At 46.8% G+C, this 25,836-nt stretch overlaps 2 protein-coding genes across 2 annotated transcripts; both read left to right on the top strand.

The window, feature by feature from the left end:
* Window positions 1–347: 347 nt before the first annotated feature.
* CCT3 (chaperonin containing TCP1 subunit 3) lies at window positions 348–13,385 on the top strand. Its single transcript, XM_032234134.1, has 14 exons — window positions 348–463; window positions 3,360–3,421; window positions 4,160–4,210; window positions 4,687–4,749; window positions 5,123–5,219; window positions 6,275–6,392; window positions 7,166–7,352; window positions 8,583–8,732; window positions 9,408–9,540; window positions 9,643–9,724; window positions 10,666–10,846; window positions 11,599–11,844; window positions 12,406–12,537; window positions 12,996–13,385. Exons 1-14 carry the CDS (start codon window positions 433–435, stop codon window positions 13,098–13,100), a joined length of 1,638 nt encoding a protein of 545 aa, XP_032090025.1. The 5' UTR covers window positions 348–432; the 3' UTR covers window positions 13,101–13,385.
* A 1,668-nt stretch (window positions 13,386–15,053) lies between these two features.
* Window positions 15,054–25,589, top strand: GLMP (glycosylated lysosomal membrane protein). The gene is made up of 6 exons (XM_032233766.1): window positions 15,054–15,209; window positions 18,264–18,521; window positions 19,917–20,108; window positions 21,077–21,295; window positions 23,027–23,304; window positions 25,078–25,589. Exons 1-6 carry the CDS (start codon window positions 15,120–15,122, stop codon window positions 25,244–25,246), a joined length of 1,206 nt encoding a protein of 401 aa, XP_032089657.1. The 5' UTR covers window positions 15,054–15,119; the 3' UTR covers window positions 25,247–25,589.
* Window positions 25,590–25,836: the final 247 nt, after the last annotated feature.

Below are 25,836 nucleotides of genomic sequence, written 5' to 3' on the forward strand. Positions count from 1 at the left end.
GTGCGCACGCGCATTTGTCTTCCCTCGCCTTTTCAACGTTCCACCTCGCCGCGAGGACAGCTCTAATCTTGTGCGCAGTCGCAATCGGGAGGGGGGGAAAAAATCGCGACGGAGAGAGACCTGCGCATGCGTGCGGCCTTCCTCCCGCGGCGCCCTGCCCAAGCATGCTTCGCCTAGGAGGCGGAAAATAATCCGTTGTTCGCTCAACTCACCTTGCTGTCATCGGGGGGAGGCGGAGTCTCGGCAAAGGAGGCGCGCCTTCATTGGCCGTCCGGAGGGCAGCGGTGTTGCGGATTGGAGGAGCCGCCTCCACGGGCAAGATAGGTTGTCCGAGCGCGGTGAAACGGCATTTTTTCCCCGCCCTCCGAGCTCTTTTTTTTTGTCCGCCTCCAGAAGGTTCCTCGCCGGCTTCTGCCTCGCCTCGCCGGGAAGATGCTGGGCCAGCGCCCCGTCCTCGTTCTCAGTGAGTCTGAGGGGGAGGTGGCTGGGGGGGGGGGAGGGGAGAGGAGCCCCTTCCCCGAGTGAACCCCTCATATCTTTCCCCTCAACTTTTCCCTCAGAATATCCCATTTTGGGGGTTCCTTCGCCCCTCATCTGCGTCCTTCGCCCGACCAACTCCCACTACACGCTGGGAAAATCCATTTTCTCTCATGGTCTTCGCCCAATTTCGCCAGAAAGTCCCACCATGAGGCAGCCCCCTCCCCAAATACCTCAGCTTTGGGGAAGCCCCACCCCAAAACCGACATGTATCCTCTATTCTTAAGGACAGGCAGCTGTGGGCTTGAGGGGCATCGATCATGTTAAAGGAAGAGAAAAAATACCGAAAAAGGGCATTCAGTACAGGTAGTCCTCGACTTACGACCACATTGGTTGCTAAGCGAGGCGGTAGCTACAAAGTGAATTTTGCCTCCTTTCTTGCCGCGGTTGTTAAGTGGATCACTGCGGCCTGATAAGTTAGTGAGACGGTTGTTAAGTGAATCTGGCTTCCCTATTGACTTTGTTTGTCAAAAGGGGGTGGCGGTCCTAAAGTGTGAACAGTCCTAAAGTGTGAATCAGTTGCCAAGCATCTTGAGTTCTGATCCCATAATCATGGGGATGCTACAGAGGTCGTAAGTGTGAAAAAATGGTCACAAATTGCTTTTTTTCCAGTGGCGGTGTAATTTTGAAGGGTCACTAAATGAACTGTTGTCAGTCGAGGGCTAGAGGTAGTCCTCAACTTGCAACAGTTCGTTTAGTGACCATTCACTTTAATGGAGTTACATGAAAAAAGTGTCTTGGGACTGTTCTTCCCATTTATGACCATTGCAGCATCCCCTTGGTCATGTGATCAAAATTCGGATGCTTGACAACTGGTTCATATTTATGATGGGTCTCAATGTCATGGGATTCCCTTTTTGTGACTTTCTGGCAAGCAGAATCAATGAGGAACCCAGATTCACTTAACAACTGTCACAAGAAATGTGAAATGGACCAAATTCATTTAACAACTGTGTCGCTTAGCAACAGAAATGTGGGGCTCAATTGTGGTCGTAAGTCAAGGACTAACTGTAAATGGCTGACCAGGGCCGGGTATGAAGCTTCTATGGGAGTGGTCTCAGCAGTCTTAGAGGTCTTCTAGTCCACCCCCTGGCCGGGCAGGAATCCTCAGACCACCCCAATGACTGCAACATTTGCTTGAAAACCTCCCATAATGGAGCACTCCAAAGGTGATGCAGGTGGTACTCAAGTTACAATAGTTCAAAGTTACAGCAGCACTGAAAAAAAGGGGGACTGTTTTTCACTCTTAATGACCATTGCAACATCCCCATGGCCACATGGTTAAAATTCAGATGCTTGGCAATTGACCCATAGGTATGACGGTTGCAGTGTCTGAGGGTCATAGATCCCTTTTTGCAAACTTTCACAAGCCAAATCCACAGGGAAGGCAGAATCACTTAACAGCCATGTTGATAATTTAACAACTGCAGGCTGGTTCATTTACCAACTGTGGCCAGGGAGGTGGTAAAAGCGGGCAAAATTCATTTAACAACCGAGCAACAGACATTTTGGACTCAATTGTGGTTGCAAGTCAAGGACTATGTATTCCAATGCTTAATAGCTCTCCCAGTTAGGAAATCCCTTCTTATTTTGAGTTTGGATCTTGTTCTGTAAAGCTTCCACCTGTTGGTTCTTGTATCCTAGGGCTCTATGGAGAATAAATCCGCCCCCTTTTGGCTGGTTGCCAGGAGGAGGAGGAGGATTGCTTGGGATCAGTCTTAGTGGAAGTGTCAGGCTGGTTTTGCACATTTACTTCATGATTCCTGAATTGATCCGATTCCTGAATTGATCCATTTCCTGGGTCTACTTGATACATGCATTGGGGAACTCTTGCAGTTGGATTAGCTTGTCAGTCATGTTAAGTGCTTGCCCTCCTCTCCTTGTGAACCAAAAGTGGCAGGTTGTGTGAACACATCCAACTTCTTAATTTTACCAGAAGTGATTTTATTTTGTTACCCAGCCAGGCAGCCAAATTTCCATAGCTGCCCATCTGAACCAATGACTCTGAGTGGCTTAGAGTTCCATAACCCATCCTCTGGGAACTATTGGGATGCAGAGAAACCATAGGCTTTCTTGTAAGGGATGAAGAGATAGGCGTGTCCCACCAGCAGATGAGACTTGAAATACTAAAAGGGGAAGAACAATAAGTGTAAGGCTCTGTTAAGTGGGAAATGGGATTGTAAAGGGGTGGGGAGAAGCAACTAGCTCCTTGTTCCTGCTGAAGAATTGGGTTTGTTAGTTCCTTCTGTTTGAAGAGCTCAGAAATTGGGCAAGGAGGAAAGCTGGTTTGGGAAATGAGGTGCAAATTGTGAAGGGACAACTGTAGAGTCCCTTCACAAAATGTCCTGAAATTGTAATCTGCAAAACTGCAGTCTGGAGACAGTTGAATGTTTTTATTGAATGAGTAAAAGGAATGCAAGTAGTCCTCGATTTATGATCACAATTGAGCCCAAAAGTTCTGTGACTAAGTAAGACTTGGGGTGGGGGGTGCTACAATATTTGGAAGTGTGAAAAATAGTCAGTTTTTCAGTGCCATTGTAACTTCAAACAGTCACTAAATGAATGGTTGTAAGTTGAGGGCTACCTGTACATGCAATGAATATTATTAGGTTTTCTGGGTTCATGCAACAAAGGGAATCCTAAACTGACCAATAGCAGTGATGACCCACAAGGTTAAGTCACCCCCAAAATAATCAGAACAAATGCTAAGCCCGTTTAGTATGTTGGGTAATTGCAGCTTCTAAATGATGGTGCATTTCTTCAGATGATGTACAGCAAGTATTTGAGCATGAGGCTATTTTTCTTTTCTCTTTTCATGTTAGGTCAAAACACAAAACGTGAGTCTGGAAGAAAAGTCCAGGCTGGAAATATTAATGCTGCTAAGGTATGTATTCCAGGAAAAACTACTGGAGAAAAATAGATTGGGTTCATTTGCCATCAAGGTTCCAGAGAGTATGGGAATTTGGTTGAGAGCATTTTTTACCGTTCTAAAGCTGGAAATCCAGATCTAAATCTTGGATATTCTGGTATAATAGATGTAGCAGTGACAAATGTACCTTGGAAAAAAAAAAAAAAAAGCTACATTTATCAACTCAGAAGTTTAGAAAGTGGCTCTTTAATTTTTTAAAAGCTTGTGCAGTTTTTTTTAAACTTAGTATGCTTTGTACCATTTACAGTATTGTGAATGTCAATGGATTTTTGCCTTGACCTCACTGAAAGAAATTTACAGTTGCTCAGTAGGTTATATATAACGACGCACACAAAGTTGCAATTTTGAAATTTCATTTGCTCTGCTTGTAACGTATGCCGACTTTATCCTACTTGCTCTGTAAAATATTTCCAGGTTCCCTCTGGATTTTGCTTCAGCCAAATTAAAGTTTAATAGGATCTCCAAGAAAAATGGTTGTTCTGGGTTCAAAACAAAGTCTGAATTTTATATTGTGATTCACCCCTCTTAAAGGCAAATAATTTTGAGGGAAAGTTAACCTTTTTTTTAGCTGGAGATTCAAGCTTTTATAAAATGGCTTAACTTTTCTAACCATTGTACAGACATTAAAATAAGAGTGCAGTTTGCAAGTTCACTATTGAATAACCATAGTTTATTATACTCTTCTCATTGTAGACTATTGCTGATATTATCAGAACCTGCTTAGGCCCAAGGGCAATGATGAAGGTGAGGATTATTTTTTTTTACTTCATTTACAGGTACTCTTTAAGACCAGGATTTCCATTGTTAAGCAGGATAGTTAAGTGAGCCAGGCCTGATTTTTATAACCTTTTTTGCAATGGTTGTTAAGTGAATCACTGCAGTTGTTAAGGGTTTCAAACTGTTGCTAAGCAAATCTGGCTTCCCCCATTGACTTTGCTTGTTAGAAGCCAGCTGGGAAGCTTGCAAATGGCAGTCACATGATCCTGGGACATTGCCACCATAGTAAATGCATTTGCCCAAATTTTGATCATGTGGCTGAGGGGGCTGTAACAATGTGAGGACTAGCCATATTTTTTTTCAGTGCTGTTGTAATTTTTAATGGCTGCTCAATGAATGGCTGTAAGTCAAGGACCACCTATAATTCACAAGAGATAACCTGCATACACTTGTGTTGCATTTTGTGCATACTAACAAGCGTTTCCTCTGAATTTCCCATGCAGATGTTGTTGGACCCAATGGGTGGAATCGTCATGACAAATGATGGCAATGCTATTCTTAGAGAAGTAAGTCACTTTTAGTAGCAACATCCAATCTTGTCCACAAGGCAGGCATAATTTCAAATGTGGTTTTCCAATATTTCATTATAGAATCTTAACTAAAGATGGCAGGCATTTGTGTGTCAGAATTTCACGTTGTCAAGGTGTCCCAGAAGTTCATTTTTCTTGAATGGCTAAAATGGTTATACTTTCTAGATGCAGAAATATGTATGAAACCCAAATTGTAAGATCCAGATGCTGTTTCTCTCATTTGCCTTGCACTTCACTCTGTTGCTGTCTGGGGAATTTCTGTGAATTAAAGTTCACACATCTTCAAGTGCCCACGGTTGAGAAACATTGCCTCCAGAATGTTAACTGTTCGCATCTCTCTTCCTTCCAGATTCAAGTACAGCATCCAGCTGCCAAATCCATGATAGAAATCAGCCGTACTCAGGATGAAGAAGTGGGCGATGGGACCACATCTGTGATTATTCTCGGTAGGATGTGCTGTTATGGATAAGAAATATGCAAGTACCTTAGATCGCAAGAAATATTTTGGGTGATAACATTTAGTACCATTAAAGCAGCAGCAGCAGCAGCATCCTCCCCCCCTCCCCCCCCCAAAACCTCTTGGGCACCAGGTACCAGTTCTGTGGAGAAATGTTTTTCCTCAGACCAGAGGGGGTGTGGTTTTGTGTGCTGCCTTCATCCTGCTGATGGGACTTTGTTTGTATGGCCTGGTTGCTGGCAAGCCGCAGACTGGTGCCAGTCATGGATTGGGAGTTGGGGATCCTTGCATTAAAGGATCCAAAGGGGAGATCCTTTAGATTCAACATGGAAAGTGAGCAAACTTCACTTGCTTCCCAGTGGAGTGTCACAAATGTTAATTATGTTAAGCCACAGTTTGGCATCCCTAAATACTAGTCTTCCCCTACCCCCAGCCAATAAACCCCACTGTGTGCTTGTGGGCCAGTCACTCTTTCTCAGTCCAGTGTTTTTTAAAACAAAAACAAAATACCATTTAAACATCTTGGACTCCTGAATGGAAAATAGGATAGAAATGAAATATGTAAGTTCCTAAATGGAATCCGATCCCTTTAATATATTTGGAATGGGGAAGATTAAGAAAGGATAATTATCTGTTAACTTTGTGCAGCACATTTTGTGCAGAACTTTGTTTAGTGTCTCTTTCCTAGGTTATCTGATAGGTACATAGGTAACTATGTGATATACAGTATCCTAAAGGCCCTGCAAGGCACTAACAACTTTCCATATATTCCCATGTTCAATTCACAACAACTAAATATATCTGTTAGCGTGTGGAATTCTAAAGTATTGATATTAGTATGGACTAATACTAATGGGGCATGGAAGAGGTTCAAGGGCGGCCACCTTAAAGACATGTGGACTTCCAACTCCCAGAATTGACTGGCTGGGGAATTCTGGGAGTGTCTTAACATAGTTAAGCTTGAGAAACACTGCAGGAGTGCTTCTGTTCACATGTTGCTTCAAATAAACGGAAGGATGGTCATGCTCTCTTCTTCCCCCTTAGCTGGAGAAATGTTGTCAGTGGCAGAACATTTCCTAGAGCAACAGATGCACCCCACGGTAATCATCAGTGCCTACCGAAAGGCCCTGGATGACATGATCAGCGCTCTGAAAAAAATCAGGTCAGTAGAAGAGGGAGGAAATGTGGGGGATGCAGTTGGTTTCCTTTGGATTGGGTGAACTATTTTGGCCATTATTCCCGAACACTCTGTGTTAGTCGGAGTTGATGAGTCCACAACTTTGGTGTGTACCAGGTGCAGCAGATTTCCTATAAAGGTAGATTGATTCTGTAATGGCCCAGTTGTTTCTAGACTTCCTCCAAAAGGTGTTTCTGACCCAATTTTGAAATTCTGATACATGTACAGTAAAATATCTTTACAATCCCCAAGGCATGTGACAACATTTGAGCATCCCTAATGTTTGGAAATTGAATGTTGAAAAATTTGACACACCTTGATCATGTGATTGCATTTTGGGTACTTGGCAGTCAACCCACTTTGACAGTTGTCTGCAGCATCTCACAGTCACCTGATTGTGATGTTTGACTTTTTTTGCCAGTTTCCAGCATTTACTTCCAATTTCTGGCAAAAAACGCCCATTAGTTAAAATGGATTTGGTTAGTAACACTACTTTGGCTTAACAACCGCCAGAAAAAAGTGAATAAAATCAAGTATGATCGTGTGGTAACCCCTTTAATGACTGCAACAACTTACAATCTTAATTCTGGGCTCAATTATGCTCATACGTCACAGACTATCTACATGTAAGGGAAGAACCCTGAAAGTTAAAAGCTCAGGAAACATATGGAGAGCTCCTTTGTCCTTGGCTATTGGGAAAGATGGTTATAGTCTCTGATGTGCTTCTGGATAACAGGCTTCATGCTTGGTTTTTGCAGCACTGCAGTTGACGTCAACAACCGTGAGGCCATGCTTAAAATCATCAACAGCGCCATCAGCACCAAGGCTATCAACCGCTGGTCGGATATGGCCTGCAGCATTGCCCTGGATGCAGTCAGAACAGTGGAGTTGGAAGAGAATGGCAGGAAGGAAATTGACATCAAGCAGTATGCTAAAATAGAAAAGGTACAAAGAAAAAAAATGGGTTTCTGTAGCCGGATTGGGTTCTGAAGGCTCGGAGGAAAGAAATTTGGAGAATCAACACTGATACTGCCTTGTGTTGTGGAAATAAACAGAGGGATAGAACCAAGATCATGTGAAGGGTTAATGCCACTTTATAATGCCTTGGTAAGGCTGCACTTGGGATACGGCATCCAGTTTTGGTTGCCACAATGTAGAAAAGATGTGAAGACTAGAAAGAGTGCAGAGAAGAGCAACAAAGATGATTAGGGGACTGGACGCTGAAACATACGAAGAACAGTCGCAGGAACTGGGCATGGCTAATTTAATGAAAACAAGGACTAGGGGAGACAGGATAGAAGTCTTAAAATATTTGAGGGGCTGCCACAAAGAGGAGGGTCAACTTATTTTCCAAAACATGGGAGGTAAAAAAAAACAGTAGATGGAAACTAATCAAGGAGAGAAGCAACTTAGAACTAAGGAGGAATTTCCTGACAGTGAGGACAATAAACCAGTGGAACAGAAGTTGCCTCCAGAAGTTGTGAATGCTCCAACACTGGAAGTTTTTAAAAAAATGTTAGATAACCATTTGTCTGAAGTGGTGTAGGGTTTCCTGCCTAGGCAGGGGGTTGGATTTAGAAGACCTCCAAGGTCCTTCCCAACTCTGTTATTCTATTCTATTCATGCTTCAATATGAGTTCAAATAAGATCACATGGACACACATGTTGTTTTTTTAGTAATCCCAGTTTTACAAAATTCACATAGCAAGCTAGGGAAAAAAATCTAGTAACTTGGAGAAGTTATAGTAGGATATTTGGCTAATAGGCCAAGGCCCAATCTCAGTGCAGTAAAAGGCTCCGTGTTCTTATTTTGAGAAAGGAGAGCTCTGAAAAAGCTGCGCTCTCCACTGGCGACTTAAGCCCGTGATTACTTGTTCTAAAATGAACATTATGACCGACAGGCTTTTCTGAAGAGGAAAACAAGTGCCGTTTCTTCTTGAGTTTTCCAAAAATGACTTTCTGGTCCTCAAGAGAGAACTTGGCTCACCGAGTTGCTTCTTTAGAAAGAGTGCTCAGGAGCTTCTGCGAGTGCCGTTGGAAATCTCGGATGATGGTCATCCTTGGTTCAGCCAAGGACCTATAGATGGCTGTGTGTGTCCCTGAGGGATGTTTAGCATAGAAGCTGATCCCCTGGCACTTGATCTGAGATCTGAATAGCCTCTTTATCGCCTTCAGATTCCTGGCGGTTTTATTGAGGATTCCTGTGTCCTGCCTGGGGTCATGATTAATAAAGATATCACCCATCCTCGGATGCGGCGCACCATCAAGAATCCCCGGATCGTTTTGCTGGACTGCTCGCTGGAATTCAAGAAGGGGGAGAGTCAGGTCAGCCGCTGAAGCTCCTCGTCTCTTCTGAACTGAGAAAATGTTTACGGGGTTGCGGGGGGGGGGGAGGGTGTCAAGCATCTTCCACATATTGGCGAAGAGTTGTGGGACTCATTCCTGAACCTGAATATTCAGAGGTTTTGGCTTGACTTATAGATGGACTCTGTATCTCATACCATTCATTTTATTTACATCCCACTTCTACTTTTATAAGCAACTTAAGACAACGAATATGCCTGATATGTCTTCCTTCTACTTTAACCACAACAACCCTGTCTGGTGGTGACTGACAGTCCCAAAGTCACCTAGCAGGCTTTCTTACCTAAGGCAGGACTAGAATTCACTGTCTCCTGGTGATTGGCCCAAATTCACCCAGCCGGCTTTCATGCCTAAGGTGGGACTAGAACTCACCGTCTCCTGGTGATTGGCCCAAAGTCACCCATTTGGCCTTCATGCCTAAAGTGGAGTTAGAACCCACTCTCTCCTAGTGATTGGCCCAAAGTCACCCAGCTGGCTTTCATGCCTAAGGCGTGACTAGAACACAGCCCTTGCAATAAGAAAGATCACTGGATAGATGGAAAAATGGTAGCTGTTTAAACATATTTGTGCATTGATCAAATACTGTACAGCCATCGCTGGGAACTCACCCAGAACTCTTTGCCTCCTTTTGTGCAGACCGATATTGAAATAACCCGTGAGGAAGACTTCACTCGCATCCTGCAGATGGAAGAGGAATTTGTTCAGCAGATGTGCGAGCATTTGATCAAAGTCAAGCCTGATCTCATCATCACGGAGAAAGGAATCTCCGGTAAAGCACACGCCCATTCTTATTGAGACGGCGCTTGGCAGTTCTCTGTTTATTTCCCTGTGAAGGGAGGGTATGTAACCAGATTTTTTTTTTAACCTTTAGACCTGGCTCAGCATTTCCTGATGAGAGCTAACATCTCAGCCATCCGCCGGGTGAGGAAAACTGACAACAACCGGATTGCAAGGTGAGGATGCCTAAACCACTAAGTGTAAATTAGAATGGAATAAAATAACAGAGTTGGAAGGGACCTTAGAGGTCTTCTAGTCCAACCCCCTGCCTAGGCAGAAAAAAAACCTATGCCATTTCAGACAAATGCTTGTTCAATCTCTTCTTAAAAATTTCCAGTGTTGGAGCATCCACAACTTCTGGAGGCAAGCTGTTCCACTGGTTAATTGTCCTTACTGTCAGGAAATTTCTCTTTCATTCCAGGTTGCTTCTCTCCTTGATTAATTTCCATCTGTTGTTTCTCAGGTACTTTGGAGAATAGTTTGACTCCCTCTTTGTGGCAACCCCTGAGATATTGGGACACTGCTATCATGCCTCCCCTAGTACTTTCTTTCATAAAACTAAACATACACAATTCCAGCAACCATTATAAAGATCTTTTAGGTTCCAGTCCCCTAACCATCTTTGTTGTTCTCTGCACTCTTTCTAGAGTCTCCATCGTTTTTTACAGTGTGGCAACCAAAACTGGATGCCCATAGTCCAATTGTGGCCTTACCAAGGCCTTATAAAGTGGAATTAATACTTCACATGATCTTGATTCTAGCGCTCCGTTTATGGAGCCTAGAACTGTGTTGGCTTTTTTGGCAGCTTGTTACAAATATTATAGTTACAAATGGTGTTGTGTAATTAAATAAAAAATATAAAAATTTTAAACATGTAATTGTTACAAATGTTATTAAATCCCCCAACATTCTTTGCACAGCGGCTAATTCCAGGCACAACTGAACCTTCTCTCCGAATCTGCCACTAGCAGGAAAACATGAAGATGGGTAAAACCAGCTACCGATGGAAGGCAGAGGCCATATGCGCATAACTGACAGCCCTTCTTTTGTGGGCTGGCTTTTGGTTGAATCGGCATTCGGTTGAATCTTGGTTTCTGTTTGTTTGTTTTCCTGCCAGAGCTTGTGGGGCTCGTATCGTCAGCCGCACAGATGAGCTGCGCGAAGAGGATGTGGGGACTGGCGCTCGGCTCTTCGAAGTGAAGAAAATTGGAGACGAGTACTTTACTTTTATCACTGAATGCAAGGAGCCCAAGGCTTGCACCATTTTGCTCCGGGGCGCCAGCAAAGAGATTCTAGCGGTGAGCAACCTCCCGCCCCCACTCCGGAGAAAATAACTTTTGAGACAGAGGCAATGTAACCTGTTAATTTTCCTTCTGAGGAAAATGGGCGCATTTGGGGTTGGTTTTCTTGCTTGATTTGCAGTCAGCGCTGCTTAGGTGAGTGGTAGCTGTCTCTCATACTTGACACACTGTTCAAGTGGCGTTTTTAGAGCATTTCAAGGGCTTGCAAAGTCGGAGGTACTAATGGAGGCAGTCCTGGCCTCTCATGGGACTATAGGAAGCTGTTGGGTGGTGTTACCTTAAAAAGTGGGCCTGAATGTTTTTAGCTGGTTTCTTTGGAGTGTTAAAGAATGCAAATGAGAGCAGAAACTAAATCTCCATTCTCATCTTTGAACTTCCAGTTCTCAAAAAAAAAATTAATTCTCAATTTGTGCTGCTGTGGGGAAGGCGGATGTTGGAAAATAAGAGGGTGAATTGAAGCAGTCAATAAGGACCACCTGTAGTGGGGGTCTGTTTCTGGAAGAATTGGACTGCTTGGTTGACTAATGAGGCAGAGATGGCCCAGAATCACTGGAGGTGGGTGGGGCTTTTATTCAAAATGTGGGGGGGCAGTGATTTCCAGACAGCCCCCCCCTCAAAATGGCTCCTTTTGCTTCCCACTTGGAACAAGAATTATTCTTTAGAGAGTAAAAAATGCATTACTGCATTGCTCTACGACTTTGACCTCAAGGATTCAACATTTACACTGGCTGTTTCTCTCCTTCCCGCAGGAAGTGGAGCGTAACCTCCAGGACGCTATGCAGGTCTGTCGCAATGTCCTCGTTGACCCCCAGCTGGTGCCAGGGGGTGGTGCTTCCGAGATGGCCGTGGCCCACGCCTTAACCGAAAAGTCCAAAGTCATGACCGGGGTGGAACAGTGGCCCTATCGCGCCGTGGCCCAAGCTCTGGAAGTTATTCCCAGGACCCTCATTCAGAACTGTGGTGCTAGCACTATCCGTGTCCTCACATCCTTGCGGGTGAGAACTGCCTCTGATTACCATCAGTGCGAATTTGCTCTCTTTGCTCTTTCTTGCTGGAAAGGTCCTTGGCGGTCATTGAGTGGAGAGGAGTGGTGTGGCCATTGCAGGGATAATGGAGGAGGGGGAAGAGAAGGGAAAGACAGATCATCTGTAGCAGATGACCAGGCTGAGGGAAGGGTCAAACATGTCATGAGTCCCTGCTTGTCCATAAGAGATCTCAGTCCAGCCCACCTTGAATACCTTTCTTAGCTCCCGCTCATTTCCCTTGACTGTTGGTCAGATTCTTGTCCTTCTAATTTCCCTTCACCATTAGTAGCTCAGATTTTTGTAGAGTGCTTAAGCTTGCAATAAATCTTCATACTCAATTTGAACTGCCCGAATCTGCTGATTTCCCCGGCATTTGACATTATTTTTCCAAACAATTGTGGAAAATTTCTGACAATGAGGAAAAAGTGGGTGGGTGTGTGGTCCCTTTGAAGTCATCTGGTGGCAGAGGTGAAACACGGAGGGGGTGAGCTACTTGGTTTGGGGGTGCTTAACTCCCTGTCTTGCTCACAGGCCAAGCACACTCAAGAAGGCAGCCAGACCTGGGGTGTCAATGGAGAGACTGGAGTCTTGGCCGACATGAAGGACTTGGGCATCTGGGAGCCCCTCTCTGTCAAGTTGCAGACCTACAAGACAGCTGTCGAGGTGAGACGGAAGCATCCGTGGCCCGAGGAGTTCCTCTGGGGCGGCCCCAGACCTCCTTGGCCATCAGAAGAAGCCTTGTTCTGATGAAATCCCTCAGACTGCTTAAGTTGATGTTCTTGGGTTCCCCAGTGCCTTCTAGCCAGGTTGAATGTGGGGATAGGGATTTTGGGGGGGGGATTATTGTCATCTTTCTGATGAGTGGTGGCCTAGAGGTGGAGTGCTCTCCTCACAATCAGGAGGCTGTGAATTTGATCCTAGGTAGAGGCTGGTATTTCTCTCTGTCTCTGGGAATGAGAATATATCTGCCGAACAAAACTCAGGCACTGGCAACAGGAGAGGCATCAGGCCAGTAAAACCACTCAGCTCCATTTAGTTGCCCAGATTCAACCCTGCATCTTGTTAAAAAGACGCTTGTTGTCTTCTTCCTGATGTAACCATATGCCGCCTCCTTCCCTCAGACGGCTGTCCTCCTCCTGCGGATCGACTCCATCGTTTCGGGCCACAAGAAGAAAAGTGACGAGCAGAGCAAGCCGACGGGAGCCCCAAGTGCGCCCCAAGAATAGCAACAACAACTCGGCGAAGAAACCCGGGACGGTTGGAGGGAGGAGCCCAGTCAACATTTCAAGAGACGCAGTTCTTCAGCGCCTGGATTCAAAAGACGGTTGAAGCCCAAACACCCATTTGGTTTCTAAGTTCTAGGTGACGGAGAGGAGGAAGGTGGACCGGCACCAATACCCCACCCGCGTTAGCGTGTTTCCCTTGAGGAGACCCACTTTATTTAAATGTACTCCATAGCTGCTCAGTGGCTTTATGAATAATAATAAAAAATGCCCCTTCACGTTCATAGATAATGTTTCTGGTCGCTTTCTCCTCTCTTAACACTTAGTCTGGCTGACTGGTAGTCCTCGACTTAGAACAGTTCGTTTAGTGACCGTTCAAAGTGACAAGGGCACTGATAAATGGCTGACATAATGACCGTTTTTCATACTTAACGATCCTTGCAGCAGCCCCATGGTTCTACGATCAAAATTCATATGCTTCATATTTATGACGGTTGCAACGTCCCGGGGTTACGTGGTCCCCTTTTGCGACCTGACAAAAGCAAAGTCAGTGGGGAAGGCCCGCTTCGCTTAACAACCAGGTTACTAACTTACCAGTGATTCACGGAACTGTGGCAAGGAAGGTTGTAAAATGGGGCAGAACTGATTGAGCAAATATCTTCACTTAACAACAGAAATGTTGGGCTCAATTGTGGCCGTAAAGTCGAGGACTACCTATATTAAATCTCCGGATGGACTCAAATCAGTGAAATAAACCTGCCTGGGGAAGTGATGGGTGCTTCGGCTCAAGGTTGACTCAGCCTTCTGTCCTTCCGGGGTCTGTAAAATGAGGACCCTGATTGTTGGGGGGCAAGAGGCTCTTCAATGTCTCAGGGCTGAAAGGCCCAGAGAAGCGCTATTGCTCCATCGCTGGAGGTTTGATTGGGCAGCCAGTTGTCCAGAATGCCATAGGGTCTCCTGCTTGAGCAAGGGGGCTGGACTAGATGACCTCCAAGTTCCCTTCCAACTTATTCTGTAAGGAAAAGAGCCAAGGTGGCGCAGTGGTTAAATGCAGCACTGCAGGCTACTGCTAGATCAGCAGGTCAGCGGTTCAAATCTCACCGGCTCAGGGTTGACTCAGCCTTCCATCCTTCCGAGGTGGGTAAAATGAGGACCCAGATTGTTGGGGGCAATATGCTGACTCTCTGTAAACCGCTTAGAGAGGCCTGAAAGGCCTATGAAGCGGTATATAAGTCTACTGCTATTGCTGCTATTGCTATTGCTATCTGCTTGAGCAAAGGGGTTGGACTAGAAGACCTCCAAGGTCCCTTCCAACTCTTATTCTGTAAGGATCTGCTTGAGCAAGAGGGCTGGATTAGATGACCTCCAGGGTCCCTTCCAACTCTTATTCTGTAAGGATCTGCTTGAGCAAAAGGGTTGGACTAGAAGACCTCCAAGGTCCCTTCCAACTCTTATTCTGTAAGGATCTCCTGCTTGAGCAAAGGGGTTGGAGTAGAAGATCTCCAAGGTCCCTTCCAACTGTTATTCTGTAAGGATCTGCTTGAGCAAAGGGGTTGGACTAGAAGACCTCCAAGGTCCCTTCTTATTCTGAAGAGCAGGGTTTCCTGCTTGAGCAAGAGGGCTGGACTGGAAGACCGCCAAGGTCCCTTCCAATTCTTATTCTGGGGAGGAGAGAAGGATCTGCTTGAATAGGGGGGTTAGACTAGAAGACCTCCAAAGTCCCTTTGTTATTCCACACAAGAAGAACCCTTCTGCTTGGGCAGGAAAGCTCTCCAGGCAGGGCATCCTTGGCCAGTCTCCGCCCCCTCAGCCGGGGCCGCTGCTCTCCCTTGCCCCAACCGGAGCTTGAAGGAGACCCCCAAACCTGCCCTCAGCCCCTCCCGTTCACCCGAGGAAAAAGGGCGAGGCTTCCTTTGCCGCGGTCCCTTTAAGAGAGTCCCCGCCCACTCGGCGGGAGGCCCGGAAGGAACGCCGGCCGGGTCACGTGATGCCGTTCTCGCAACCCCGCAGTCAGGGAAAAACATGCGAGCGGCGGCGGTTCCTTGGGCCGGCCTGGCTCTCCTCTGGGCGGCGGGCTTCTGCGCGGGGGACGCCAAGGGCTACCGGAGGAGGGTAGGTGCCGGACTCTGGGAAGGGGGGACGCGCCGGGCGGGCTTGTTCCCCGAGAAGGCTCGCTGGGGGAAGGCAGGAAGCGGAGGAAGGCGCTCTGCCCATGCCCAGAGGCGCTCTTGCCTTACATACGTGCGAGGGGAACCTTTACCTTTAGACACATCTTAAAATTGGCAAGGTGAGAAGAGCTCCGGGTCTAAAGGGAAGTTCCTTGAGCTTTCTAAACAGGTAGATCAGGCGTGTGATCTACCATCCCAAGCGTGTGAGTGAAGAAGGGATTGTGGGAACTGGAGTCCTGGCATCAGGTTGGCACAAACAAGCTCTTCTGTGGACTGCGCTTTCCGTGGCCTTAAATCTGTACTTTATTAGATTTTTTAAAAAAATATATAGTTATGTCACCCGCATCATCAGCTCTGGATGGCTCCCATTCAAAAGGAAACAGGAAAAAAGGCAAGGTTAAAACTATAAAACTAAGCACAATAAAGTAAAAATTAAAAGGAACCAAACTCTGGCATCAAGTCGTACTTTTGATCTGCAGTTATCTCATCCCGGCCCTTGGGGAAAACCAAACTCCCTTGGTGAGGCTCGTGACTGCTTTTTATGGCTTTAATCCTGCCTTTATTATTTTGATAAATAACTCAAGGCAACATACATAGCTACTACTCCTTCTTTCTTTAAAGGCCTGGAGACTAAAACATAGGAAGAACGGCTACAGGATTTGGGTTAATGAAAAGAAGAATTAGTGGGAACATGATAGCATGATTCCAGGATTTGAAGGGCTGCCCCCAAAGAAGAGGGGAGATCAAATTATTTTTCAAAACTCCAGAAGGGAGGACAAGAAACAATGGATGGAAACTCATCAAGGAGACAAGCAACCTGGCATTAAGGAAAAACTTTCTAACAGTGAGAACAATTAAGCAGTGGAACAGCTTGCCACTAGAAGTTGTGGGTGCTCCATCACAGGTGGCTTTTAAGAAGAGATTGGACAACCATTTTGTCTGAATGGTATAGGGTCTCCTGCTTGAGCAGGGGGTTGGGCTAAATGACCTCCACGTCCCTTCCAGCTCTATTCTGATTCTGATTCATCCCTTTTGGGATAAGAAAGTGGGGTTGGGCTAGATGACCTCCACGGTCCCTTCCAGCTCTATTCTGATTCAGCCTTTTTCGGGATAAGAAAGTGTGGGTGAGAGTTGTTGGTGTTCACGGTTCCTCTTTTCCTCTGACTCAGAGCAGAAGGAAAAAAATGCTGCTTCTGTCTTTTCCTCCCGGAGCTTCAGAAATTAGAAAAATGAATCGTGCGTTTTCTCTTTCTTCAGAAACTTCACCCATGAATTAAGCCTGGCTCTGGGGATCCCCTCTGTGGCCATTTTCTAATCATTTCCCTTCCTCTTCCTTCTTTTTTTTAAATGGCTTTTATTGTTGTAGCCAAGAGGATGCGATGGTTCAGTGGCTAAGACTCTGAGCTTGTCGATCAGAAAGGTCAGCAGTTCAGTGGTTCGAATCCCTAGCGCTGCGTAACGGAGTGAGCTCCCGTTCCTTGTCCCAGCTTCTGCCAACCTAGCAGTCCAAAACGTAAAAATGCAAGTAGAAAAATAGGTACCACCTTTGGTGAGAAGGGAACGGCGTTCCGTGTGCCTTCGGGGGAGTTGAGTCATGCCGGCCACATGACCACGGAGACGTCTTCGGACAGCGCTGGCTCTTTGGCTTTGAAACGGAGATGAGCAGCGCCCCCTAGAGTCGGGAACGACTAGCACAGATGTGCGAGGGGAAACTTTACCTTTTACCTTTTCTGGTTTTATCCAAGTATAAAATATAAAAGAAAATAGGAAATTAGGAGAAGGGGAAAAAAAGGGAGAAAGAAAATGTTGGGTACAAAAGAAAAAATGGGAAAAAAGGAATTGATTTCTGACTCTTTTTAGCCCATTGCACGTAGTCCTCGACTTACAACAGTTCGCTTAGCGAACGAAGTTACAATGGCATCGAAAAAAGTGACTGACTTATGACCATTTTTCACACTTGCGAATGGTCAAGCGATTTACCTTCAGAGGCTTGACACAACTGATTCACGTTTATGACGGTTGCAGTGTCCCTGGGTCACATGATCCCCTTTTGCGACCTTCTGACAACCAGATTCACTTAACAACCCTGTGACTAACTTAACCACCGCAGTGGCTCACTTAACAACTGCAGCAAGAAAAGTTGTCAAATGGGGCAAGACACATTTCTCACTTGGCAACATACATTTCTGGCTCAGTGGTCATCGTAAGGTGAGGACTACCTATATCAGTAACTGGCATAGCTCTTGCAGACTTTTGTGTTGTATTGCTGAAGTAGTTCATAGACTCCTATGGCTGGAAGGGATCTTAGAGATCTTCTAGTCCAACCCCAGGTCCAAGACAGATCTTATTCTATCCCCGGATAAATGGCTGTCCAATCTTGAAAACTTCCAATGTTTGCCAAATTTCAAGCAGCAATTTATGGCCGAATACCACCTTTAGGATCCAATAAGATGGCCAGTTTCGTATACAGGTAGTCCTCAACATACAGCAATTCATTTAGTGATGGTTCAAAGTTACAACGTCACTGGAAAATGTGACTTACGTTATGTGACTTACATTACATTACGTTTTTCACATTTGCAGCACCAGTCCCCATGGGCTGGTGATCAAAACTCAAGACGCTTGGCCACTGACTCACGACGATCGCAGTGTCCCGGCGGAGGGGAGGGGGTCACATGATCCCCTTTTGCGACTTTCCAACCAGTCAGCGCAGAATCCAGATTCACTTAACAACGGGTTTACTAACGTATCAGCTGCAGAGATTCACTGTGGCGAGAAAAATTGTAAAACGAGGCACAATTCACCTAGGAAATTGTCTCGTTTAACAACTGGAAATGTTGGGTTTAATTATGGTCACAAGCCGAGGACTACATGAGGAGGTGAGACATGATGCTTGGCTTTGGCTTTAGCCCCCTAGCTTACTAACCATGATTCATGGCTTAAGTGGCACCGGTTTGTGAAGTTGGCTTGAGCTGTTGGTTTCAAAATCTATTTGCAGGTTTCTTTGGAGTATAATCCAGGCTGGGCCAGCTCCCCCGTAAATCTACTACACACCCGCGCGGTGGGCCTCAACGACACACTTCACTACATCTGGAGCACCATCGGGGTCCCCACGGTGTTGTTGGTGTACACCGCAAGCGACAGCAGCTCCCTTCGCGTCAACTGGACCCAGCTCCTCTCGTCTTCCCCAGCTGGAGCCATCCGGATCGATCCAGCCGACAGTGTCTTATATTCCACGGCGGTGGTCTTTCCAAGGGTGCGTCGGAGGGGGAAGGGGCTGAGGGATGGGGGGAGGAAGGCAAGGGGAGACAGGTAGTTTTTGATTTATGACGATTCATTTAGTTACAGTGGCAGAGTGGTGTGGTGTGAGGCTGTGAGTTCAATCCTAGGTAGAGGCAGGTATTTCTCTCTCTGGGCACAATGAGAATGTATCTGCTGCTCCTCATTGGCAACAGGGAAGGCGTCTGGCCAGTAAGCATTCCGCTCCATTCAGTTGCCCAGACTCCACCCCGCAACAAATTATGGGGTCGTTAAATGATGTTAATTTAGCTACAGTAGCACTCAAATGAGGGCCTTACAACCTGTCCTCGCAGTTATGACCGTTGCAGCATCCCTACGGTCAGGTGATCAAAATTCAGACACTTGGCAGCTGGCACGTGGTCCTTGACATACGGCCATAATTGAGCCCCGAATTACCGTTGTTAAGTGAACAACAGGTAGTCCTCAACTTATGGCTACAATTGAGCTGCCAATTTCTGTGGTTAAGCAAATTTCCCCTCATTTTACGACCTTTCTTGCCTCTGTTATTAAGTGAATCACTTCGGGAGCCATGAAAGGTCTCTTGGGAGATGCCTGAAGCAGGCTGGCCTCGACATACGACCACAATTGAGCCCAAATTTGAGCGAGACATTTGTTAAGTGGGTTTGGTCCTATTTTACAACCTTTCTCACCACGGTCGTTAAGTGAATCTCTGCAGTTGATAAGTTAGTAACCTAGTTGTTAAGTGGTTCCCCCCCCATTAACTTTGCTGATCAGAAGGTCGCAAAAGGGGATCACCTAACTCCAGGCACACTGCGACCGTCATAAACATGAGTCAGTTGCCTAGCATCTGAATTTTGATTACATGACCATAGAGATGCTGCAGGTCGTATCTGTCCCTTTTTTCGTTGCCGTTGTAACTTTGAATGGTTACTGTTCTGTCCCCCCTTCTCCGCTCGTTAACAGACGACAGGCAGACAAACGTAAAAGGAACTCACTTTATCAGTTCTCGGCTCAGACTGGCTGCGAGCCCAAAAATAAACATAAATAAAGTCTCTGACGAGATAACAGAAAACCAAACAAAAACTCTTACAAAACAATGCACTTCTCCAAGTGCCTCCTTGAATCAGGGTTAAAGGAAGCAAATCACTTCTCCAAGTGTATCTCAAATAAACCACGACCGATGATCAATGAATGTTGAACGAACGAAGGAACGTTGACTCCTGCAACCAGGGCGTGGCACCATCCGTCCTTTTATCCCCAGAAGATGCCCCTAACGAGCCCCGGCTGCATTGTTAATCTTGCATCCCGAAAAGACTCACAGAAGACTGCTGCTGAGTCACAACAGGTTACTAAATGAACGGTTGTAAGGCAAGGACTCTCTGTATTGCAGCTGTGGGAATACGACGGCAGCAACACGTCGGACCTCTCCCTGGTCAAGGCGGGGCAGGTCTACCCCAGCTACAACCTGGCCAACTTCACCTGGGCCAGCCTGGATGGACGGATGAACGAAACGACCCTCAGCGCCGACTTCCAAGGCTCCGCCCAGGAAGGCGCCTTCAGGAACGGAAGCGTCTCTTTCAAGGTAAATTGGGCTGACTGTGTGTGTGTGTGTGTGTGCGTGATTGTGTGACTTACAACAGTTCCTTTAGTGATCGTTCAAAGTTGCGACGGCGCTGAAAAAAAGGGACTTACGACCGTTATCCCCCCCACTTACGACCTTTGTAACCTGCGCATGAGCCCATGAGCAAAATTCAGACATTTCAATAAGAGTTGAAATTTAAAAGAGGGCGAGAGGTGATGGATAGATGCAGAATGCTTTCGAATAGGGTGGCTGTTTTACTAAGGATTTGAAAAAAGAGAAGTTAGAAATTGGGAAAACTATATTATATATACCGATATAGAATAGAATACATTATAACCAGAGGTTGCTATTCAGAAGGTTCTGACCAGTTCTGGAGAACCAGTAGCGGAAATAGCAATAGCAATAGCAGACTTATATACTGCTTCATAGGGCTTTCAGTCCTCTCTAAGCGGTTTACAGAGTCAGCATATCGCCCCCAACAACAATCCGGGTCCTCATTTTACCCACCTCGGAAGGATGGAAGGCTGAGTCAACCCTGAGCCGGTGAGATTTGAACAGCCGAACTGCAGAACTGCAGTCAGCTGAAGTAGCAGTGCAGTGCTGCACTCTAACCACTGCGCCACCTCAGCACATTTTGTGACCTTGTCACAAGCAAAGCTAGATTCACTTAACAAGTCAATGGGGAAGCCCAATCATGTTACTAATTTAACAGCTGCAGTGATTCACTTAATAACTGCGGCCAAGAAAGGTTGTACAATGGGGTGAAACTTAACCAACGTCTCGCTCAGCAACAGAAATTGGGGGATCCATTGTGGTTGAGGATTACCTGCATGGGACAAGCTGCTTTTTTTCTTGGCTAATTCTAATTGGTTAATTCTAACCAGGTTAGCAGGGAGGCAAGAAAGAGAAAGCTAGTGAGATTGTGGTCAGTCAGGATTGCCAACCTGTCTCTTCCCCCCCCCCTCCAGGTGAAGGCGTATGAGGAGGGCAGCCGTGACCAGCCTCTCCCGCGCCTTCTCCACAGCGCCAACACCACCAAGGTGGAGTTTGCCATGGAGGGCGTAGCGCCTCGAGGAAACCACTCCTGTTTCGCCCTGGAGATCCTGACGGTGGAGGAGGGAAGCCGGCGGAAGCAGCTGCAGTCGGCCCGCTCCATCGATGATGAATATACCCCGACCATTTTTGAGGTACGGCTGGGGGATCCGCTTTGGGTCCAGTCAAGAGCCTTGGGTTCTCTCAGGCCTTGGTTTCGCCAATGTGGCTGGATTCGCACGGGGATCTAGGCTCAGAGGGGCTCCCAAAAGCGGAAAGGGGACAACTATTCTGACCGAGGCTTCCCAAGAGCCTGAAGCCAACTCCTCGTCCCGACAAAAATCCTTCTATTAATTGACTGTGAATTCTGCTCATTCACCTCCAGCAAAGTCTTTCAAGGGAGGATTTACGGTCACAGACCTTATCTGGCTTGGAGAGCTGCCAGGCTGATATCTGCAAAACTTGGCCAGGAGTCTTAAGAGAGTCAGGAACCAATTAAATGAACTAATTGCCTCCTGCAAACTCCACTCCCCTTTCGCTCCTCTTTATTTCCTCTGGGAGGGGCCATTCATCGTCCACTTGTGGCCTTACTCCCAAGTCGACCCCTGTTCTTTAGCTGTTCCCTTCGTCTGGCCACTCTGTGCATGCACACACTGGGAACATGCTCCAGCTGTTCTTCTGCCTCACTGATGTCCGACTCCGAAGGCAGCTGATAACTGTCAGACGGCCTTGGCCCCCTCTCTGCCTCCGACACAGAGCCCTCCTCAGAGCCTTCCCCAAACTCCAGGACTGGCCCAGGTTCCTCCCCAACCTCCTCATTGTCCGAATCGGCTGCCAGCTCCCCTGGTGGGTCACAACAACAACTTGCCACGACCGACTCGCTGCAGCCGACTGGTAGTAACCAACTCGTTGTGGCCAATTCACTGCGGGATAAGAGTCACACTAATATCAAAGAAACGGCGGAATAGAATCATGAAAGAAAGTGTGCCAAAAAAAGGCGGGACGGAATGAAACGTGAATGACAAAAATTAAAATATTTTTAAATTTTATTTCCAATCATTCCATAGAGTTGTTGAATTGTCCTGCAGCAAGTTGTCCTAGGCAGGTTGCTCATGGCAGGTTGAATTAAGGAGAAACTTCCTAACAGTGAGGACCACTAACCCAGTGTTTCTCAACCTTGGCGATTTTAAGTCCCGTGGACTTCAACTCCCAGAATTCCCCCAGCCAGCTGTGCTGGCTGGGGGATTCTGGGAGTTGAAGTCCACAGGACTTAAAGTCGCCAAGGTTGAGAAACACTGCACTAACCAGTGGAACAACTTGCCACCAGAAATCGTGGGCGCCCCATCGTTAGACGTTTTTAAGTGCCTGGACAGCCACTTATCTGAAATAGTATAGGTTCTCCTGCTTTGTGCAGGGGGGGCTGGACTAGAAGACCTCCAAGGTCCCTTTCCAGCTCATTCATTCTATTCTGTCCTGCGGCAAATTGGCCACGGCGAGTTGTCATAGACAACTCTGTGAAGATGCTTTTCCAAAAGGCATCTATACATCTTCAACTTCTTTTAATGACCCCCATATAATACCTTGTGGGGGCGTGGAGTCTGGGGCAACTGAATGGAGCTGAATGTTTACTGGCCAGATGCCTTTCCTGTCACCAGGGAGGAGTTTAGTTCAGCAAGATATATTCTCATTGTGCCCAGAGAGAGAAATATCTGCCTCTACCCAGGATTGAACTCACAGCCTCCTGATTGTGAGGCGAGAACTCCGCCTCTAGGCCACCGCACCACTCTTTCTTGGTTGTTGTACCTGGGGGAGGGGGGCACACAAACACCCCCCCCCCAAAACGGAGGCTAACAACGGCGTTGCGTTTCTTTTTCCTTTCCTCCCAGATGGTCCAACTCATCTCCGAGCCCCACAACCACAGCCTGGGCTCCAGCTTCCTGCAGTGGAAAGCGGCCGCCTACAGCTCTAAGAACCCCCATCGGGAAGACACCGTCCACTGTCAGTATTACCCCCTCCAGGCGGTCGGCACCCTCGGTCCCGAGTTCAGGATTCTCCGAGCTTACTTTGGGGAAGACGTCGCAAGACGCTGCAGCCTCTCTGCCCTTAATATCTCCTTTGGCAGCGAGGACAATGAAGCCTACAAGGAAAAGGGCTACTTGAGCTGGTGAGGACCCCTTTGGGGGGGGGTGTTCGGGGGGGGGGGTCTTTTTGCCGGGAGCCGAGTGTGGGATGTCTGTCCGAGTTTGTTGCAGAAAGATCAAATTTAGAAAGCACACACAGCTAACCGATTCCGCAGGATTCATTAACTTCTCTATATACCGTATTTTTCAGAGCATAAGACGAACCTTTTTCCCTCAAAAAAGAGGCTGAAAACCTGGGTGCGTCTTATACACTGAATACAGCACCTTTTGCCTCCTGAAGCCCCGCCCCCTTTGCAAAAATGGCCGTGCATAGCCTTTAGGAGGCTTCCAGAGAGCTCCTGGGGGCTGGGGAGGGCAGAAATGAGCAAAAAACAGGCCGTTTTTTGCCCCCAGCCCTCAGCAGCACTCTATAAGCCTCCATAAGGCTATGCATGCAATTTTTTGGACAAAAAACGGGCTCGTTTTTGTGAAAAACGGGCCGTTTTTGGGAGGTTTGCAGAGTGCAAAAACTTCTTTTTTCCTTTCGGAAAGCTCTTTAACTGATTGATGAGAATTACATTACAAGTGCTGTGCCAGCAGAAACACCTACCTATCTACTGTATTTCTCTCTGTCTCTATTTCTCTCTCTCTATCCCTCTACCTACCTACCTACCTACCCTCTCTCTCTCCTTACCTATCTACTGTATTTTTCTCTCTATTTCTCTCTCTCTATCCCTCTACCTACCTACCCACTCTCCCTACCTACCTACCTACCTATTCTCTCTCCCTACCTACGTATCTACTGTATTTTTCTCTGTCTCTATTTCTCTCTATCTATCCCTCTACCTACCTACAAACATTCCCTCCCTCCCTCCCTCCCTCCTATATTCCTCTATCTCTCTATTTCTCTCTATCCCTCTACCTACCTACCTACCTACCTACACACTCTCTCTCCTTACCTATCTACTGTATTTCTCTCTATTTCTCTCTCTCTCCCCTTTACCTACCTACCTACCTACTGATTCTCTCTCTCTCTCTCTCTCTCCCTTTTTCTACCTACCTATCTAGCTACTCTCTCTCCCTCCCTACCTACCTACTGGATTTCTCTCTCTTTCTCTCCCTCTCTCCCCCTCTATCTACCTACCTACTTTTTTTTTAAAAAATGCCTCTTTAAAACAAAACCTTGGTGTGTCTTATACTCCAGTGCGTCTTATACTCTGAAAAATACAGTACATAAGAACACATGAGTCAATGTACAATACCCACAGCAGATTCTTCCAACGTGGTAGAGAGGAGAGACAGTAAGCAGGTTCAAATACAGGCAGACTATACAGGGAATGACTTTCTTTCAGTTTCAGTTCACAGCTAAGCCACACCCCGGCTCCAAAAGGCTTCAGCTCCCATTGGCTGACCTTGTTACTAAGCCTTATTCATTGGCTGATGAGTCTGTTGTAAGTCGAGGACTACCTTGTAAGGACTCATTTTGCATTTAGCGCCGTTATAACCTTGAACGTTCCTAAGCGAACCGTTGTAAGGACTACCCTGCAAAGGACTCATTTTGCATTCAGTGCCGTTGTAACTTTGTGCGGTCACTAAGCGAACTGTTGTAAGTCGAGGACTCCCTTGTAAATGACTCATTTGGCATTCAGTGCCGTTGTAACTTTGAACAGTCACTAAGCAAACCGTTGTAAGTCGAGGACTACTCTGTAAGGACTCACTCTGCATTCATTGCCATTGGTAACTTTTGGACGGTCACTAAGCGAACCGTAAGGACTCTGCAATGACGCCTTTCCCATCCCTCGGTCTCTTCCCTCCAGGTCTGCCTTGGTGGGCTTTGGGGAGCCCCAGAGAGAGGGCTTCTCCCTGCTGGTCATCGTGATCCTTGCTGTGGCGCTGGGCACGCCGGTGGTGCTTCTACTGGTGGGGAGCCTGGCGATGCTCACCAGACAGCAGAAGCCGTGTTCGGACTACGACCCCATCAACTAACCGGAAAGCCCGAAGCGGCCGCATCTCCGGAAACCGAATTAACGGACCACCGAGCTTCCTTTGGCGATTTTGGCAAAGGTGTCCGTCTCGGCTGCCCCCGTGGGGTGGGGTTTCTTTATACTTTTGCCCCCAAAGGGGGTAGAATTCATCTCAATAAGAAAAGGAAATCAGGGTTGTGGAAGATGGGACATGTTCTCCGTTGCTTCTGCTTGCACCGACAAAGTTTTTGTGGGTCGCTGGGACGAAGAACCACAATTGGGGTCGAGCAGGAACGCGACTTGATTTTACGGTTTAAGGCAGTGTTTCTCAACCTTGGCCACTTGAAGATGTCTGGACTTCAACTCCCAGAATTCCCCAGCCAGCGAATGCTGGCTGGGGAATTCTGGGAGTTGAAAGTCCAGACATCTTCAAGTGGCCAAGGTTGAGAAACACTGGTTTAAGGGTTGGGGAGGTGCCCGCCTCACCAGGGGTCTCTTCGCACAACGACGCCCCTCACACCCTACATGGAGCCCAATTCTCAAACCTTTGGGGTTTACGGAGTCTCAGTTCGCCCGGCTGCTGCTATTCCCCCCCCCCCCTAAAATGAAGGG

Source organism: Thamnophis elegans, chromosome 17 (genome assembly GCF_009769535.1).
Source record: "Thamnophis elegans isolate rThaEle1 chromosome 17, rThaEle1.pri, whole genome shotgun sequence".
NCBI classification, from domain to species: Eukaryota; Metazoa; Chordata; class Lepidosauria; order Squamata; family Colubridae; genus Thamnophis; species Thamnophis elegans.

What these genes read in the sequence shown, in the direction of transcription:
- GLMP (XM_032233766.1), top strand. Translation starts at nt 15,120, where the DNA reads ATGCGAGCGGCGGCGGTTCCTTGGGCCGGCCTGGCTCTCCTCTGGGCG. An exon ending in CGGCGGTGGTCTTTCCAAGG is followed by an intron (nt 18,522 to 19,916) that starts GTGCGTCGGAGG and finishes TCTGTATTGCAG; the next exon opens with CTGTGGGAATACGACGGCAG. An exon ending in GAAAAGGGCTACTTGAGCTG is followed by an intron (nt 23,305 to 25,077) that starts GTGAGGACCCCT and finishes TCTTCCCTCCAG; the next exon opens with GTCTGCCTTGGTGGGCTTTG.
- CCT3 (XM_032234134.1), top strand. Translation starts at nt 433, where the DNA reads ATGCTGGGCCAGCGCCCCGTCCTCGTTCTCA. An exon ending in TCAAGAAGGGGGAGAGTCAG is followed by an intron (nt 8,733 to 9,407) that starts GTCAGCCGCTGA and finishes CCTTTTGTGCAG; the next exon opens with ACCGATATTGAAATAACCCG. An exon ending in GTGTCCTCACATCCTTGCGG is followed by an intron (nt 11,845 to 12,405) that starts GTGAGAACTGCC and finishes TCTTGCTCACAG; the next exon opens with GCCAAGCACACTCAAGAAGG.